Source organism: Bos javanicus, chromosome 19, assembly GCF_032452875.1.
Source record: "Bos javanicus breed banteng chromosome 19, ARS-OSU_banteng_1.0, whole genome shotgun sequence".
Classification (NCBI taxonomy): domain Eukaryota; kingdom Metazoa; phylum Chordata; class Mammalia; order Artiodactyla; family Bovidae; genus Bos; species Bos javanicus.
In genome coordinates this window covers 28,603,073-28,619,915 of record NC_083886.1, presented here as the reverse complement: position 1 = coordinate 28,619,915, position 16,843 = coordinate 28,603,073, and the positions used below count along the sequence as shown (strand labels likewise).

Below are 16,843 nucleotides of genomic sequence, written 5' to 3'. Positions count from 1 at the left end.
ATCCATCGCATAACACCATTTCACTTTATTCAAGGCACTTGCCCTTAACAGAATTATCTTGTTCATTTATTCGTGTTTATCGTCTGTCTTCCCTGGCCCTTCTCAAAGAAAGTGCTCTAGATTCTAGAAGATAGGGTCCTCATCTTTTTCAGTTCTGTATCCCCAGCATCTGTTCTGCCTATTGCGTAGCAGGTACTCAGTTAATACTTGTAGCAGGGGGAGGGAAAAAAATTGGGGGCTCAACTTCTCATCCAAACTTGTAAAGACCTCTTAGCATTCGTGTCATCTCATTTAACGTTGGTGTCTGGGGTGTGGAGCCAATCACCCCCACTTCTTTCCCTCCTGCTCACCCTCCAGCCCCTCCTGTTGCCAGGCCCCCAGCTCGGACACAGCACTAAGTTTGCTGACCCCCAAGGAAATTTAACTCTGGCTAGCCAAAGCTGGCGGAGAAGGCAATGGCACCCCACTCCAGTACTCTTGCCTGGAAAATCCCATGGACTTGCATGGAAAATACCATGGACTGGTAGGCTGCAGTCCATGGGGTCGCTAAGAGTCGGGCACGACTGAGCGACTTCACTTTACTTTTCACTTTTATGCATTGGAGAAGGAAATGGCAACCCACTCCAGTGTTCTTGCCTGGAGAATCCCAGGGACAGAGGAGCCTAGTGGGCTGCCATCTATGGGGTCGCACAGAGTCGGACACAACTGAAGCGACTTAGCAACAGCAGCAGCAGCAGCAGCAGCAGCAGCCAAAGCTGGACCCAGCACTGCCTTGGCGCCACTAACCCATCCGGTCCCCTTGGGCAGGAGAAGTGCCAGGTTTCCACGGCTATCGTCAAGCCCCGCCCGCAACGCGGGAGGGAGGAGTAGTGGGAGGACACCAGTTCATCCGGACTGAGGACTCCGAACTGCACGCTCTTGATGGTGCGCAGCGGGCATGCGCTGCCCCAGGAGCCGGGGCCACCCCCCGTGCATGGCGGACGTAGGCGCGCTGCGCAGGCGCAAACCTCAGTACAAAAAGCCTGCGCCGCCTCCACTTAGGCGCTCAGACCTCGTCCGGGCGGCGGCTGGGAGGATCTCCCCGGTTTGGGAAGAAAAAGCTGGAGGAGGGAAAGGTCGGGGAGGGAAGGAGGCGGGGGAACGTTAAGGGGTGAAAGGAGCTCTCCTCCGACCTTCCGGAGATTTTTCCGTCTCCCAAAAAGAGAAAAATGAGGAAGGGAAAGGAAAAGGCTTCGGGGGAAGAAGAGGAAAAGGGAAACCGAGGGTGAAGGGCGGAGAGTGGAAGACCCTCGCGCCCAGGCACAGGTGAGATCTCCGGGGCAGTCTGCTCACCGTGACTGAAGGTGGGCGAGGCGGGGAGGAGAGAGGGTCAGTGGGGAGGAGAACCAGGGTCGGGGAAGCAAGGAACTGGCTGAGTTCCGGGGTTAAGGGCAGGCCGGGTGTGTTGGAAGGAGGCCTGCACTACTCTCTCTGCTGAACTTGGCAAGCGGGACTTCCTGTTTCCCCAGAAACGCTCTTACATAAGGCTCTGGACAAATGAGAAAGAGACAGCCGGAGCGCCCCACCACTGTAGGACTCCTGCCTGGACCCTGGGGCGCAGCTTCCCGTGTTCCTGGGCCCTAGTGTCCCACTTCCTGACCCTGAGCCCCCACATCGCGCCTGCTTCCCTGCCCACCCCCCGCTTCCCCGCTCCCTGCGCCAAGTCCCAGCCTAGGCTGGTGCCAGCACCTGCTGCAGGTGCCCAGGCTGCCAAGGGAAGGGCCGCTGCTCCTCCCAGCCCAGCGATTCCCCACAGGAGGAAGCCCGCCTCCTAGGTAAATCAGGCCACTTCTGCTGGACCTTGGGCAGAGAATTGATTTTTTTTCCCCCTGGCAGTTTGCCTTTTGATTCTCTTCTCCTGCCTGGGGCTTCAAGGCACGTAGGTCTCCGTGCCCAAGCCTGGATGTCGACCTGGAATTCAGGTGACCGTCGCCCCCACCCCCTACCTCCCAGACCCCCCCCCCCCCTTGCATTGGCCCTCAGCTACCCTGAGGATACCCCCTAAGCCCCAATAAAGAGAGAAACCATGACTTATTCTCTTTAGTATCCACTTATCAACATTTAGTCCCAATAATAATAAAAATAATATCTGTTTTAAAAATCCACAGGGAATTATCAGGGGAGGAGCCTGTCCTGGTCTCTGACCCCTCACATTGGGGAACTCCTGGCCTAGTCCCTGTCTCTCTGGCATCCGGCCCCTCTTAGTGGCAGAAGAGGGGGTATGGAGGACCCATCATCACCCAGAGTACAGTCAACACAGTGTCCTGGGGGGCTGCAGCCAGGGTTGGGGAGTCAGGAGATAAATGGGGCTGGGGAGCTAGTGAGGTAGAGAGCTGGAGGTGGGAAGAGCTGGGAATATTTGCATGGCATGGACCTCACGTGAGCCCTGGCAGCCTTCAGTGGGGGAGCGGGGGAGAGCCAGGTCTGGGGGAGGAGCAGCTCAGGGTGGGGCAGAGGGGACAGGGGTGCTCAGAGAGCGGCCGTGGGGACAAGCCACCTGGAAACCATGGCCCTTCAGTGAACTTGGAAGAGTCCAAAGTAGGTGAGGAAGGGGGCAGCCTTGAGTTGGGTCTGGGGGAGGGTGCGGAACCACAGGGAGGATCCTGGCCGCAGGCGCAAGAGCCCTGACACTTGGCAGAGACGCAGGCCCAAGAGCCCTGACACTTGGCAGAGACGGAGCTGGGGCCCAGGGGAACTGGCCGCAGTGGCCGAGAATTCCTCCAGGCAGCGCAGGGCCAGCGTGTCATCCACCAGCAAGTCCAGCTTCAGGTAGACAGCCTTCCCCTCATCAAAGTGCACCTGGGGGGGCAGGGGAGGGGCGGAGTCCAGGCCTCTGCTGGCCCTGGGCTTCATCTCAGGTGTCCTTAGAGGCCCAAGGCTCCTCTCAGCCCAAACCCCACGCTCCCCTCCCCACCTTTAACTTGCCCCCAACCCCGAAGCCCAGCCCTTCTTCAGTTCCGGCTTTACCCGTGGAGCCAGGTGGGGCTTACCTGACAGTACAGGTAGTACAGCCCAGCCCGGGTGACCGTAAATTGCCCGGTCTGGCAGTCATAGCGCAGGGGGTTGGAGCTGTTGATTTTGGCCTCCTCCCAGCCACTCACCGTCCCGTCCACACCTGAATGTGGGTGTTCAGAGACAGGGGGAAATCCCTCTATAGAACCTTCTCACACTGGCCAGTGAGACACTGAGTTTATAAACCTTTGGGCCCACTTTACCCAGAAGATATCTAGGAGGCCCGGGACAAGGGAGGAGCCACAGCCTAGGGAGCTGGGAGTGTGATACGAAGTTAGGGGAAGAAACCCGACCCAGAGGACTAGAATGATAGACAGCAAGTTCTCACCAGCTGCTTCTGGAGACAGGAGAAGGACTCAAGAAGCACGGGGGCTTTTATAGGTTGTGTCTGCACCATTTGCTCTTTTACTTGGAGAAGGTATGCATGCATTACTTAAATCATATATAACATGGGTTATTAAAATAAAAAATCAAAAGGGAAAAATATAAAAACAAAAAATTAAAAATAATAAAATGGTACCCAAATCTCCATTAATGAATGGATAAGGAAAATTGTGTTAAGTCCATACAATGGGATATTACTCAGCCATAAAAAGAAATGGAGTACTAATGCATGCTACAATGTGGAGGAAACATGAAAACGCTATGCTAAGTGAAAGAAGCTAGTCACAAAGGATCACGTGTTCTATGACTGTCCAGGTGGCGAAATGGTAAAGAATCTGCTTGCCCATGAAGGAGACGCAAGACATGGGGGTTGGATCCCTGGGTCTAGAAGATCCCCTGGAGTTGGAAATGGCAACCCACTCCAGTATTCTTGCCTGGAGAATCTCATGGACAGAGGAGCCTGGAGGGCTGCAGTCCATGGGGTCACAAAGAGTCAGACATGACTAAGCGACTGAACACGCATGCACATGAAATTTCCAAATAAACAAATACACAGAGACAAAAAGTACATCAGTGGTTGCTTAGGGCTGGAGGGGATCAGGGAAATACAGTGTGGTGGGTGAAGCATACAGGGTTTCTTTTTGAGGTAATGAAAACTCTAAAATTACTGTAGTGATGGTCATACAATTCTGTGACTATACTAAGCTTAACTGTACATTTTTAAAAGGTGAATTGTATAGTATGTGAATTATATCTCAATAAAGCCGTTAACAATAACAAAACTAGAGTAAAGGTAATTGCAAATTGTAAAGAAGACAAATAATCAAATGACAAAGCAGGGTCTCAAGTGACTTCACAGTCCTCCATGAGCCGCCCCTGTTTACCTCTCAGATCTAATCTCACACATTCCTCCAAGTCACAAGACTCCAGGCCCTCAGGCCCACTTTCTGTTCCTGCCAGGCACCAAGCTCACTGTTTCCACAGGGTTTTTACTGCTCTTGCCTCCCCCCAGGATTCCTCCCTCCCTTCAGTCAGTCTGGTCACTCTGAGTGACCTCCCCAGGCCTCCCAGTCTGAAATATTAATAGCTAGTCTCCATTAAACTCTCCTCCACTCACCGCATCTCTCTCATAGCAGTCACCAAGGACAGAAATCATCTTTATTTCCTTCTGTGATAGTTTGGGGTCTGCCTCTCCCAAGGAGCAGGGGAATTGGTCTGATTACCGCACCCCAGGCCCTGCAGCTGGGCCTGCTCTGAGCACACACCAAGCACATGCTGGTGGGAAGAAAACAAGAGGGGAGGAAGAGGCTGTAGAGGCAGCTGTCTCTTGTTTGGGTCCACAGGCTGCTCTCCGGGGCTTCCAGCACCTCATCTCAGTAGCCTGGGAAGCTTCCTTCCCGGCACCCCCATCTTTTGCCTGCCCCGGGGCGCTCTCCTGGTTCCTTTCTCAAGAACATAATGCTCACAGGGCATTTTCATCCCTGCCTATGGGTTGCCTTGGCTTTTGTTTCGCAAGACTCCAATCTGAGTCTCCAGCTCTGCCCCTCCTGACACTGCTCCCTGCCTGCCATTAGAGTAACCTCCCCATGCTTCCCACTGCAAACTCACCTAGACCAAAACTGAGCCTGACCCTCCCCCCCAACCCCATATTTGCTTGACCGTCTGCATTCCACAATGGGCTCCTGGTCCTACCTCTTGTCAAGCACTCAAGCCTCTCTCTCCTTCACCAGCTTTATCCATTGATCACCAGTTCCTAGCAAGTCTGCCACCTAAGTAGCTGTCTCCGTCCCCTGTGTGTGTGGACTCGGCCATTTCTCACTGGGACTCTTTTCAGGCTCCTTCCTCTTTAGGCTCCCTGTTTCCACCGAGAGTAAACTGCCTGCTCCAGTTTACTCGCCACATTACACAGAGGCATAGTGATGTTTCTCAAATGCAGACATGAGACTGTCTCTTCCTGCTTTGACTTCAGAATAACCTCCAGACTCCAACTGTGACCTGGCTCCATATGCTTCTCCAGCCTCACCCCATCCTGCTCTTCTGGATCTGTCTCCTCAACCACATCGAGCCGCTTGCTCCCCGTCCTCCAGCCTCATCAGACTCTTGGCAAATTCTGGGCTTTTGTACAACTGGCCCTGCCCCTCTGTCCATCTTATACTCACACTTGGGTAAGAGCCCATGCCTCCTTGGGGAAGGGTCCCTGACTCCATTGTAAAGTTGTCTTCCTCTGTACTGGCCATGTGTCTCTTGCTACTTTCATTATTATTCTTGTCATATCACATTGTAATTTACAATTTTAGATGCTTGCCTCCTCTCCTAGACAGCAGTTCCTTGCAAATAGGTCTGGATATTACTCAGTGTGGGCACCTAGCTGGGTCCATACAAACAGTAGCATCTCAGCTCATATGGGCTGAGTCAACAAATGAGTAAATGTCTGGGTAACTGCTAAAATAATGGTCCAGTCAGAAGGGAGGAAAGCTGGCCTGAGGCATGAAGAGTAGGGGAGAGAAGGAGAAAGGGCATTCCTGGCTAGGGAACTAGTTTGAGCTGGTTGTGGCTAAGGGCATGGTGTGCCTGAGACCATGGTATCACTAAATTTCATTCTTTACTGCCCGGCAATCCCCCTTTTTTCCCTGCTAGGCTTGCTTTTCACCGTCCCTCCTGCCCATCTCCCTCAATCTCCAGAGGACCCCGAAGGCATCAGGTAAGGGCTACCTTTTGTCCTCCCACCCAAACCACAAACCGACTTGTTCTCGTGGTCACCGCTGACCCTCTTATGGAGATGAGATGACACGTCCCGTCCCTTTCTTCCTTCTGGAGTCCACCCCCTCCCACCTCCTTGGACGCTGCCTGCAGGTCCCCCACCCCTGCACTGGCAATCGCCTCTCACTCAATGTCCGCAACACAAGCACAGACAGCTGGATTCAAATCCTGGCCCCACCTCTTAGCATCATCATGACCTGGACAGGTTACCGTCATCTCTGTAAAAAGCAGATGGCTGGATTATCTTCCTTTTAGGACTCTTTCAAGGATTAGGTGAGATTAAAACCTGAATAGGTAGCTATGATTTAGGCAGTATTGCTTAAGGACTGAACTTTTCCTGGACTCACATCCTTCTCTACCTCCTGGCCCATTTCTCTGCTCCTGTCACAGAGAAACTTCTGGAGAGAGTTGTCACTGTCTCTGATTCCTATTTCCGATTTTCTCTTAACCCAGTCCACACTGGCTTCCAACCTAACCACACCAGCCACCGCCCTTGTCAAGGTCACCAGTTGACTTTGAATGTTACTAAATGCAGCGGTCATTTCTCTGTTCTCATCTCATGTGACCACTCAGCTGCATTCAACATAGACAGCCACATCCTCCTTCTTGAAACTATGTCTTCTCTGAGACTCCAGGACACTGCCCTCCTTGGGTTTCTTCCCCTCTCTCTGGCTGCTTCTCAGTCTCTTCTGGATTCTCCCACTCTGCTCCAAGAGCCTCAGGGCTTTCCTTGCAGGACCCCCTTCCCTCGTGGGTGTCTCATCCAGTCCTGTAGCTTTAAATACCATCCATCTGGTGATGACTCCTGACTCTACACACCCTGCCCAGGCCTGAGCCACTCACCAAGTCCAGATAACTATTTGTGAAACTCACTTGTTTATTATTATTTATCCACTTAGTTATTATTAGCTCTCAAATTCAATTATTAATTTACATGCCCCCCCAACTTATTTCCTTACTAGTTAACACCACTTTAATAAAAGACACCATTATTTCAAAGATGCCCAAGTTAAAAATCTAGAAGTCATTCCTTACCCCCCGCCCCTTAATCCTGCTCCACCAAGTCCTTCTCTTCAAACTACACACTGAATCCATTTACTTCTCTCCGTCTCAGCTGCCAACCCTAGACTAAGTCACTCTCGTATCTTGGCTCCTGGCCTGCCAGATGGAAGGGAATTCCAGGTGAACGAACAGTATGTCCAAAGTCCAGAAGAAGCACATTGGTGGGGAGGGGGTGTCAGCCAACAAGTATGGAGAGGGCATACGGATGTGCCAGGAAAAGAGGTTGAGACCAGAGCATGGAGAGGATGAAAGCCAAGCAGAAAAGCAATAGAAGAATGAGAGAGATGCTTAAGGAGGCTGAACTTGGCAACACAGGTGGGACACAGTAGGGGTGGGAAAAGTCTAGAATGGGGAAGGAGCTGGAGACTTGAGTTTGAGGTTCTGAGGTCATGGTGCTGAGGTGGGGGTGGGGTGGGGATGGAAAAGAAGATCAGAGATTGGAAATATTTAGAGAAAAATGATCAGAGCACAAAAACTCTTGGAATATGGAGGGGAAAGAAGAGTGAAAAAAATCAAGGATGCTTCTTGGAGATGAGCGAGGGCTGAGGGCGAAGCCCAGCTGGTGTTTTGCTGGGGGGATCTGCCTGGTCTCTGAAAGGGGAAGGGGTCTCCCTGGGGTCCCATGTCTGAGTCGCAGACAAAGTCCAGTTTGGGGAGCCAAGAGAAGCGAGCCCTAAGCATTTTCCTGAACTGGCTTTTGGAGTTTCTGATGTTGAAGGTGGGGATGGGGCTGGGAATCAAGGTTTTGGAGGGGGTCCCTTGTCCAGAAGGCCAGGGCTGTGAGGGTAAGAGAAGAGCTCAGAGGCGGATCGGGGCCTCACCTGCCTGTGCTCCATCTTGTCCTGGTCGTGGGCGAACTGTAAGACACAGGAAAGGGGTGGTGAGCCCTGCCCTGCGCCCTGCCACCCCTTCTCCCTGGGCATGGCTCCCCATCACCCACCTTCATAGTGGGCTGCAACTGCTCTGCGCGCCCGTGGTTTCTGGCCTTTAGATGCTGAGGATCAAGGAAAGACAGATGGGCAAAGCAGTCCCCACGTCTGGGGGCTTGGTGGCCAGGAGCTACTCTCTCAGCCCCATTCCCCCCAGTACCCTGGCATCCTTATTCTTGTTCAGTCTCCTGGTCTCAGAACCTCAGGCCGTATCTTCCTCCACAGGTATAGCCACTGATAATTTATCATCCAAAGGGGGATGCTTCTGAGCGCAAGAGGGGATTATTAATCATCACATTGAGCCCACAGGTGTAAGGCTGCAAGCCTGGATACATGGTCACAGGTCACCCCAGTCATAAGTCTTTGCTTTGGGGGGTTTGGGCCTCTGATTCTGTACTTTGTCTTCATGAGGACCTCAGGAGCTCTCCTAACTCCTGGCTACCCGCTTTCATATTCAGGGTGGGGTCTGAGTGAGAAGCAGGTCTATGCAATGGAAGGAGCTTCAGAGGGAGGGTCAGAATTCTAGGTTTGAGTCTCTGTGACTGCGAACCCCCCTTTTACTCTCTGTGCCTCAGTTTCTCTACCCATAAGCAAGGATAATGGGTTTTGCTCTGCCTGCTTCACAGGGCTGTTATGATGAACAAAACTGATAGTGAGTCCAGAAGCCACCATGATATGATTCCTAAGGTTGGGATAAAGGGCTGCTCACCATTTCTGCGAGGCCGAACCAGTTTCAGGAAAGGAACAGCATCCTGGCTTTCCTCCGGCTGGGGATTCAGGTCCTAAGGGTGTTAAGGGCAGAGCTAAACCAGGATCTCACCAGGGACTCCAAAGACACAAGCTAAGCCTGACAGGGGGCCCGTCAGGAGAGGCCCAGTCAGCAAGAGGACGAGTCCCTCAGCCAAGAGCGGCTGAGGCCACCTGGAGGCAAGTTCTTGGGGTCAGGGCTCACCCCTCTCCCCAAAACCAGCCACATCCCCCTAGTCTGCTCCCCTCAACCAGCAATTGGTACATCACACACACACGCCCACACCCAGTCAGTGTGCAAAATGAGTACACACCCTGCACACACAGCCAGCATCCCTCTTCCATAGCAGGCTCCTGCATCTCACACTCCCACGTCCCCCACAGCCAATAACACTTCGTACTTGGTTGACATCAAGGGGGCACAAACCCTTACACACAGTTGTCACTCATGTACCCAGGCATGAGAGGGCTGATGCACACGCCCCCCACACACATGTCTGGCACAAGCAGGGCACACACTTCCCATGCCGAGCAACCATGGAGCCAGCACCCACCTGCCACTCACCAGCGGGTCCGGGTCTTCCTCTGCCACCAGGTCCCTCTGGGAAGGCTCCTGCTGGGAAGGAGGCAGCGTTACCTTGTCCTTCTCCACCTGACATCTCACCCTCTACCCACCTTCCTGGCCCCCTTTCCCCTCTGCCCACCGGCCCCAGCAGATGTTCGGGACAGTCCCAGGGAGGGCTGTGCAGCCCAGCCTCACCTGGGCAAACAGCGATGCCCGACTCCCTAGGCTGACCAGGGCCAGCAGGAGGCCGAGGCAGGCCAGGCCCAGGCCCAGCACGAGCAGGGCCAGCAGGGCGGTGCCGGGCTCCGCTTGGCGCTCCATCCGCGTCTGGAGCATCTGGATCCAACCGGTGGCCACGGGCGGGGGTTGTGCCTGCCTCACCGGCCCCCATCCCTGGACCCTAGGCATCGGGGGAGGGGGAGCTAGCGGGCGGATCTGGCCGGGGAGAGGGAGGGTCCAGGGAAACGGGGCGGGAGCTGGTGGGGGGTGGGTAGGGGATGAGGACAGGAAACCGGACCCTGTGATTAAACTCCGAGCCGGGCCGAGCTCAGTTCACGGAGCGGGGCGCGCGCCGCTGGGCTTGCAGAGCCCAGAGCGGGTCCCGGCCGGAGGCACGCACCTCCCGAGCGCGGAAAAGCGGGGCGATGTGTGTGTGAGTGTGCAGCGGGCGAGCTGGGGTGTGCGGCTGAGCTCTCTCCACGCGGGCGGCCGGCCGGCGGGAGAAAGGGATCGAGGGTTGAAACAGCAGAAACTCCACGCGGCCTGGGTGCCGGTGGCGGGGCGGGAGCACTGCCGCAAGTGCGGCGGGTCTAGTCCTGCCTGAGCGAGATTGCTAAATTAGGCCTGCAGGCCAAGGTGACAAGGCCACATGTGGCTGGTCTTATTATTCCCTCAGTCAACACAGTTGGAGGCCAGGGCACATTCGGATTTTAGCAGCCGCACCTAAAGACATCCTCCTCCGCAAGTAAGGAAAAGAGCTGAGGTCTGGCATTAACGCAGGCTGGGTTTCTACTTCTTTTAGCAAATCAGTTGGTAGTTGATTTAAACCCCAGGATCCTGCACCTGAGGAGAGCAAGCTTCTAGAACTGTGCGCTGGGAGCTGTGTGCCCCCACCCCCACCCCAAGTGTGTTCCCCAAATGCAGTTCTCTGGAAACACACCAGCCACTTATGCAAATAATAGGGGTTACCTGAGCTCAGCAGGAGTTACAAGGAGCTCACGGAGGTCCCTTTAAATCGACCCCAGATGGAGTCCCTTGTGGGGAGCCATCTTTAGCAAAACCAAAACACCACACCTAAGCTAATTTCATTCAAAGATGGGCTCCATAAAGGACAGAAATGGTATGGACCTAACAGAAGCAGAAGATATTAAGAAGAGGTGGCAAGAATACACAGAAGAACTGTACAAAAAGATCTTCACGACCCAGATAATCACGATGGTGTGATCACTGACCTAGAGCCAGACATCCTGGAATGTGAAGTCAAGTGGGCTTTAGAAAGCATCACTAGGAACAAAGGTACTGGAGGTGATGGAATTCCAGTTGAGCTATTTCAAATCCTGAAAGATGATGCTGTAAAAGTGCTGCACTCAATATGCCAGCAAATTTGGAAAACTCAGCAGTGGCCACAGGACTGGAAAAGGTCAGTTTTAATTCCAATCCCAAAGAAAGGCAGTGCCAAAGAATGCTCAAACTACCGCATAATTGCACTCATCTCACATGCTAGTAAACTAATGCTCAAAATTCTCCAACCAGGCTTCAGCAATATGTGAACCGTGAACTTCCAGATGTTCAAGCTGGTTTTAGAAAAGGCAGAGGAACCAGAGATGAAATTGCCAACATCCGCTGGATCATGGAAAAAGCAAGAGAGTTCCAGAAAAACATCTATTTCTGCTTTATGACTATGCCAAAGCCTTTGACTGTGTGGATCACAATAAACTGTGGAAAATTCTTCAAGAGATGGGAATACCAGACCACCTGACGAACCTTTTGAGAAACCTGTATGCAGGTCAGGAAGCAACAGTTAGAACAGGACATGGAACAACAGACTGGTTCCAAATAGGAAAAGGAGTACGTCAAGGCTGTATATTGTCACCCTGCTTATTTAACTTATATGCAGAGTACATCATGAGAAATGCTGGACTGGAAAAAACACAAGCTGGAATCAAGATTGCCGGGAGAAATATCAATAACCTCAGATATGCAGATGACACCACCCTTATGGCAGAAAGTGAAGAGGAACTCAAAAGCCTCTTGATGAAAGTGAAAGAGGAGAATGAAAAAGTTGGCTTAAAGCTCAACATTCAGAAAACGAAGATCATGGCATCTGGTCCCATCACTTCATGGCAAATAGATGGGGAAACAGTGGAAACAGTGTCAGACTTTATTTTTCTGGGCTCCAAAATCACTGCAGATCGTGACTGCAGCCATGAAATTAAAAGACGCTTACTCCTTGGAAGGAAAGTTATGACCAACCTAGATAGCATATTCAAAAGCAGAGACATTACTTTAGCAACAAAGGTCCGTCTAGTCAAGGCTATGGTTTTTCCAGTGGTCATGTATGGATGTGAGAGTTGGACTGTGAAGAAGGCTGAGCGCCGAAGAATTGATGCCTTTGAACTGTGGTGTTGGAGAAGACTTTTGAGAGTCCCTTGGACTGCAAGGAGATCCAACCAGTCCATTCTGAAGGAGATCAGCCCTGGGATATCTTTGGAAGGGATGATGCTAAAGCTGAAACTCCAGTACTTTGACCACCTCATTCGAAGAGTTGACTCATTGGAAAAGACTCTGATGCTGGGAGGGATTGGGGGCAGGAGGAGAAGGGGATGACAGAGGATGAGATGGCTGGATGGCATCACTGACTCGATGGACGTGAGTCTGAGTGAACTCCGGGAGTTGGTGATGGACAGGGAGGCCTGGTGAGCTACGATTCATGGGGTCACAAAGAGTTGGACACAACTGAGTGACTGAACTGAATTGACTGAACCCTGGACCACTCAAAGCCAAGTTTATTACTTATCCCTTGACAGTCTGACAACACTTCACAGGGAAATAAGTGAGGCCACAACATTTCTTAAGACTTTGAAATCTGGTTTAAAGCAGATTTTTGCATGCTAGGGTAGGAACAGGGGTTGCTCAGGGTTGGGAAGTGTTGTGATATTTTTGTAGTCATGGTTCCGGGAAAGAAACTCACTCAGAAGGACAATGCAGATAGTGGAGTGCAGTTTATTACACCAGCGGGCCCAATGCAGAGTCTCCTCTTAGCCAAGGACACTGACCAGTTTTTCTAAAAACCTTATATACCCTAAGTGTACGTGCCCAAACCCACCTCCCCAAATTCCCTGAAACTAGTCTGAACAAAAGAAAAGAAAGATACTATCGAAGTTAGTATTCGATACTAACATGAATAACCCGTGATTCATATGCCTTAAGCCTAGGTAGTTAACAGTGGACAATTATCAATAGGCCTGTGGTCATACCCCAATAAGCATAATAGAATTTATGATCCTATTTGGTTACACAGATAATTAGGGTATTCTTTTAGGCAACAGAGAGTCTAGGTACGAGCCCTGGGGCTCTTCCATCCAGGGGGCCTGGCTTTCCAGTTGGTGTGTCCTTTCCATAGATACTGGGGCATCTAGCTCAAAGTCCACAGTCTGGCCCAAGATGGAGTCCTGCTTTCAAGATGGAGCCTGTTCTGTCTGTTTCCTCCTTCATTCCCCTCTCTTGATGCTCTTAACTCATAGTATGAGCGTCATTCATAGGGATATATTGCACCCGACCTCCGACCTCCGACTCTCTGACCTCCAATTTGGGAGAAAGACATCAACCTTTGGGTTACAAAGTTCATAATACATTGTAAAATAAAGGGTCCACAAAGCAGAACTATCAAGGCAACTACAACAATGGTAAATATAGTTTTCCACCAATCACCCTTCACCCAGATAGGACCGAAGTTCAAAAAGGAAGATTATCATCAGACATAGCTTTTACCTGACCTTTCATGTCATCTAGGGTGGCTGATATATAGCCAGATAAATCAGGAATATATACACAACATTCAACTTTAATTATAGCACAGGTCCCTCTTTGTACTGAAACTACGGTTAGTCTCAAGATGATACCAGCAAGTCCTTGTAGCAGCAGTTGATTGTAGAGCTTCACCTCTGTTTCTTCTTTAAGATGATCTTGGCTTCACAGGGATCAGTGAGGTCCTTTTGTGTAGTCTGCTCGGCGTCCTCCGGGTCTCATGGTTTGCTCTCTTCACCCTCATGTGGAGGATCCAGGGAGTGACACTTGCAAACTTAACTGCAGTAGGGCTGCTTAGAACAACAGTATATGGACCCTTCCAATGTGGGGCCAAGGAGTCGTGTTTCCAGTCCTTGACCACACCTGATCCCCAGGCACAAATTCGTGAATCTGTTCCCCAAGGGGGAATGGCACCCTTTCTTGTAAAAACTTCGGTTCAGTTCAGTTCAGTTGCTCAGTCGTGTCCGACTCTTTGCGATCCCATGAATCGCAGCACGCCAGGCCTCCCTATCCATCACCATCTCCCGGAGATCACTCAAACTCACATCCATTGAGTCGGTGATGCCATCCAGCCATCTCATCCTCTGTCATCCCCTTCTCCTCCTGCCCCCAATCCCTCCCAGCATCAGAGTCTTTTCCAATGAGTCAACTCTTCGAATGAGGTAGCCAAAGTACTGGAGTTTCAGCTTTAGCATCATTCCTTCCAAAGAACACCCAGGGCTGATCGTGTTTAGAATGGACTGGTTGGATCTCCTTGCAGTCCAGGGGACTCTCAAGAGTCTTCTCCAACACCACAGTTCAAAAGCATCAATTCTTCGGCGCTCAGCTTTCTTCACAATCCAACTCTCGCATCCACACATGACCACAGGAAAAACCATAGCCTTGACTAGATGGACCTTTGTTGGCAAAGTAATGTCTCTGCTTTTCAATATGCATCTCCCCTTACCTGAGGCAAATTTGTTGACACCTGTTTTATTATGAGAGGGGGCCTCCCATAAACGATTTTGTATGGAGAAGAACCTTGGGACTGTGGGGTCATCCTGAGTCTGAGCAGAGCTGTCGGTGTTATAGCCATGCGTTCCGGGAAACAAACTCACTCAGAAGAACAATGCAGATAGTGGAGTGCAGTTTATTACCCTGGTGGGCCCAAGGCAGAGTCTGGTCTTAGCCAAGGACCCCGACCAGCATTTGTGAAAATCTTTTATACCCCATGTGTACGTGTCCAAACCCACCACCCCAATTTCCTTGAGACTTACATAAAACAAAGGAAGGATAAATACAATCACAATAACCCCATCATTCAAGTGTTAGGTGTTCAAACAGTTAATAATCAATAAGCCTACGGTTACACCCTGATAGATACAGAAAGAATTTATGACCTGTCCAGAGGCAGGGGTGATTAGAGTATGTTTTCTCTTAGGCGATGAGTAACCTGGATGTGATCTTCAAGATTCCCCTGTCCAGAGCGGGTAGTTTCCATAGGCACTAAGCCCAGAGCCCTGAGTCCACTGGAGTGGTGGCCGAGCATGATCAGCATGAACAGGCCTAAGATGGGGTCCAGGCCCTATGAATTCCTTCTTCATTCCCCCCTCTTGATGCCCTTAGTTTCTATAACGAGCGATATTCATTGAGATATATTACACCTTAGTCCTTCGGCCACCCACATAAGAGAACGCCATCAACCTCTGGGTTACAAAATTCACAAGGCATTGTAAGAAGCAGGGCCCACAAAGCAGTGTGATTAAGATTACTATAACAACAGTTACAATAGTTTTCCACCAGTCTCCCTTCACCCAAGATAGGACCAAAGTCCAGAAAGGAATGTTTTTGTTTGACATTGCTTTTACCTGGTTTTTCATGTCATCTAAAGCAGTCGATACATTGCCAGATAAGTCAGGAACGTATACACAACATCCAACCTTAATTATAGCACAGGTCCTTCCTTGAGCAGCTGTGAGTATGTCCAAAGCCATTCTATTATGAATTACCACTTTTCTCATTTGGATTTGCTTTTCATTTAAGGCTTGGATGGCTTTTGTTCTATCTAGGAGGGCCTGTTTTGTGAAATTAGTGAAGGCCTCTACTTTAATCATGATATCTGTTGTCCCTAGAGAGGGTACGAATAAGGCAGTAATATACTCATACCACTGAAACACGGATCTTGTCCACCTAGCATGTAAATAAGGTAGATTTACCGGGGCTTGTTGTAGGTTAGGCTTTTGTTACACTGGAATTTATATCAAATGTAACCCCATGACCCGAGTCTATTGACTGTAGGTCTTACACCAGGAGAGCAAGGAGAGGTTATGATTGACAAGAGAGAGGAAAGTCTCTTTTTGTCATCCCAGAAAAGAGCAGAGTGGTTTAAAATGTCCTTGGCAGAGCGGTGACACCCACCAAGGAAGTCCATCCATCACTGACAGAGGCATAGCCCTACATACCCAGCAGTTAGAAGTGCTGTGGAAGTCTGTGTATGAACGTGCCCATGAGAGGAAAACATTGTCCTGAGTTGAACGGAAGTTAAATTCAAAATCATGTTGATGAGGCCAAGCAGCAGGAGTTGATTGTGCGGCTTCATCCTGAAGGGGCTGGTCCAGGATCTTTTTTTCCTTCTTCTTAAGGATGGTCTTAGTCTCTCGAGGGCCAGTGGGGTCGCTCTGTGCAGTCCACTCAGCGTTTTTTGGGTCTGCGTGATATGTTCTCTTCACCCTCGTATGATGGATCCAAGGGACAATACCTGCAACTTTAACTGCAGTAAGGATAGTTAGAATAACATAAGGGCCCTTTCACCAAGGGGCTAGCAAATCAAGTTTCCGAACTTTGACCCATACTTGGTCACCAGGCATAAACTCATGAATCTGTTCCCCAAGAGGGAACGGCACCCTTTCTTGTACAAACTTAGTTACCTGATTTATTACCTTACCCAGTTCCATCTGCTGTGAAATCCTATCCCCCATTACCTGAGGCAAATTTGTTGACACCTGTTTTATTATGGGAGGGGGCCTCCCATACACAATTTTGTACGGAGAAGAACCTTGGAACTGTGGGGTCATCCTGAGTCTGAGCAGAGCCGTCGGAAGCAAGTCCACCCAGGAGCAGTCAGTATCTATTATCCACTTGGAGAGTCTCTTTAATGTCCGGTTGGTTCATTGCACCATCTCAGAACTCTGGGCCTATATGCAGTGTGCAGTTTCCATTTGATGTTTATAGTTTTGTTTACTTGTTGTCCTAAATCAGCTACAAAAGCCGGGCCATTGTCTGATCCAATGCTGGTAGGAAATCCAAATCTGGGAACTATTTCCCTAAGCAGGCACCGGGC

At 50.7% G+C, this 16,843-nt stretch overlaps 1 protein-coding gene and 1 long non-coding RNA gene across 4 annotated transcripts in view; one reads left to right on the top strand and one right to left on the bottom strand.

Moving 5' to 3' along the window:
• The first annotated feature begins 754 nt into the window (after positions 1–754).
• The window catches only part of LOC133231421 (uncharacterized), a 57,548-nt gene continuing 41,459 nt past the window's right edge, over positions 755–16,843 (top strand). For 2 of the 3 annotated variants that reach the window (XR_009731132.1, XR_009731131.1), the window contains exons 1-3: positions 1,223–1,305; positions 5,405–5,600; positions 6,073–6,136. This is a non-coding gene — a long non-coding RNA (uncharacterized LOC133231421). Of the gene's footprint in view, positions 1,306–1,508; positions 2,070–5,404; positions 5,601–6,072; positions 6,137–16,843 lie in introns of those variants that run through there. The other variant, XR_009731130.1, reaches the window with a different exon arrangement.
• On the bottom strand, positions 2,161–9,909 carry LOC133231396 (tumor necrosis factor ligand superfamily member 12-like). The gene is made up of 7 exons (XM_061389675.1): positions 9,694–9,909; positions 9,499–9,546; positions 8,896–8,968; positions 8,198–8,251; positions 8,079–8,114; positions 3,030–3,154; positions 2,161–2,838 (listed from the first exon to the last, which is right to left on the bottom strand). Exons 1-7 carry the CDS (start codon positions 9,904–9,906, stop codon positions 2,554–2,556), a joined length of 834 nt encoding a protein of 277 aa, XP_061245659.1. The 5' UTR covers positions 9,907–9,909; the 3' UTR covers positions 2,161–2,553.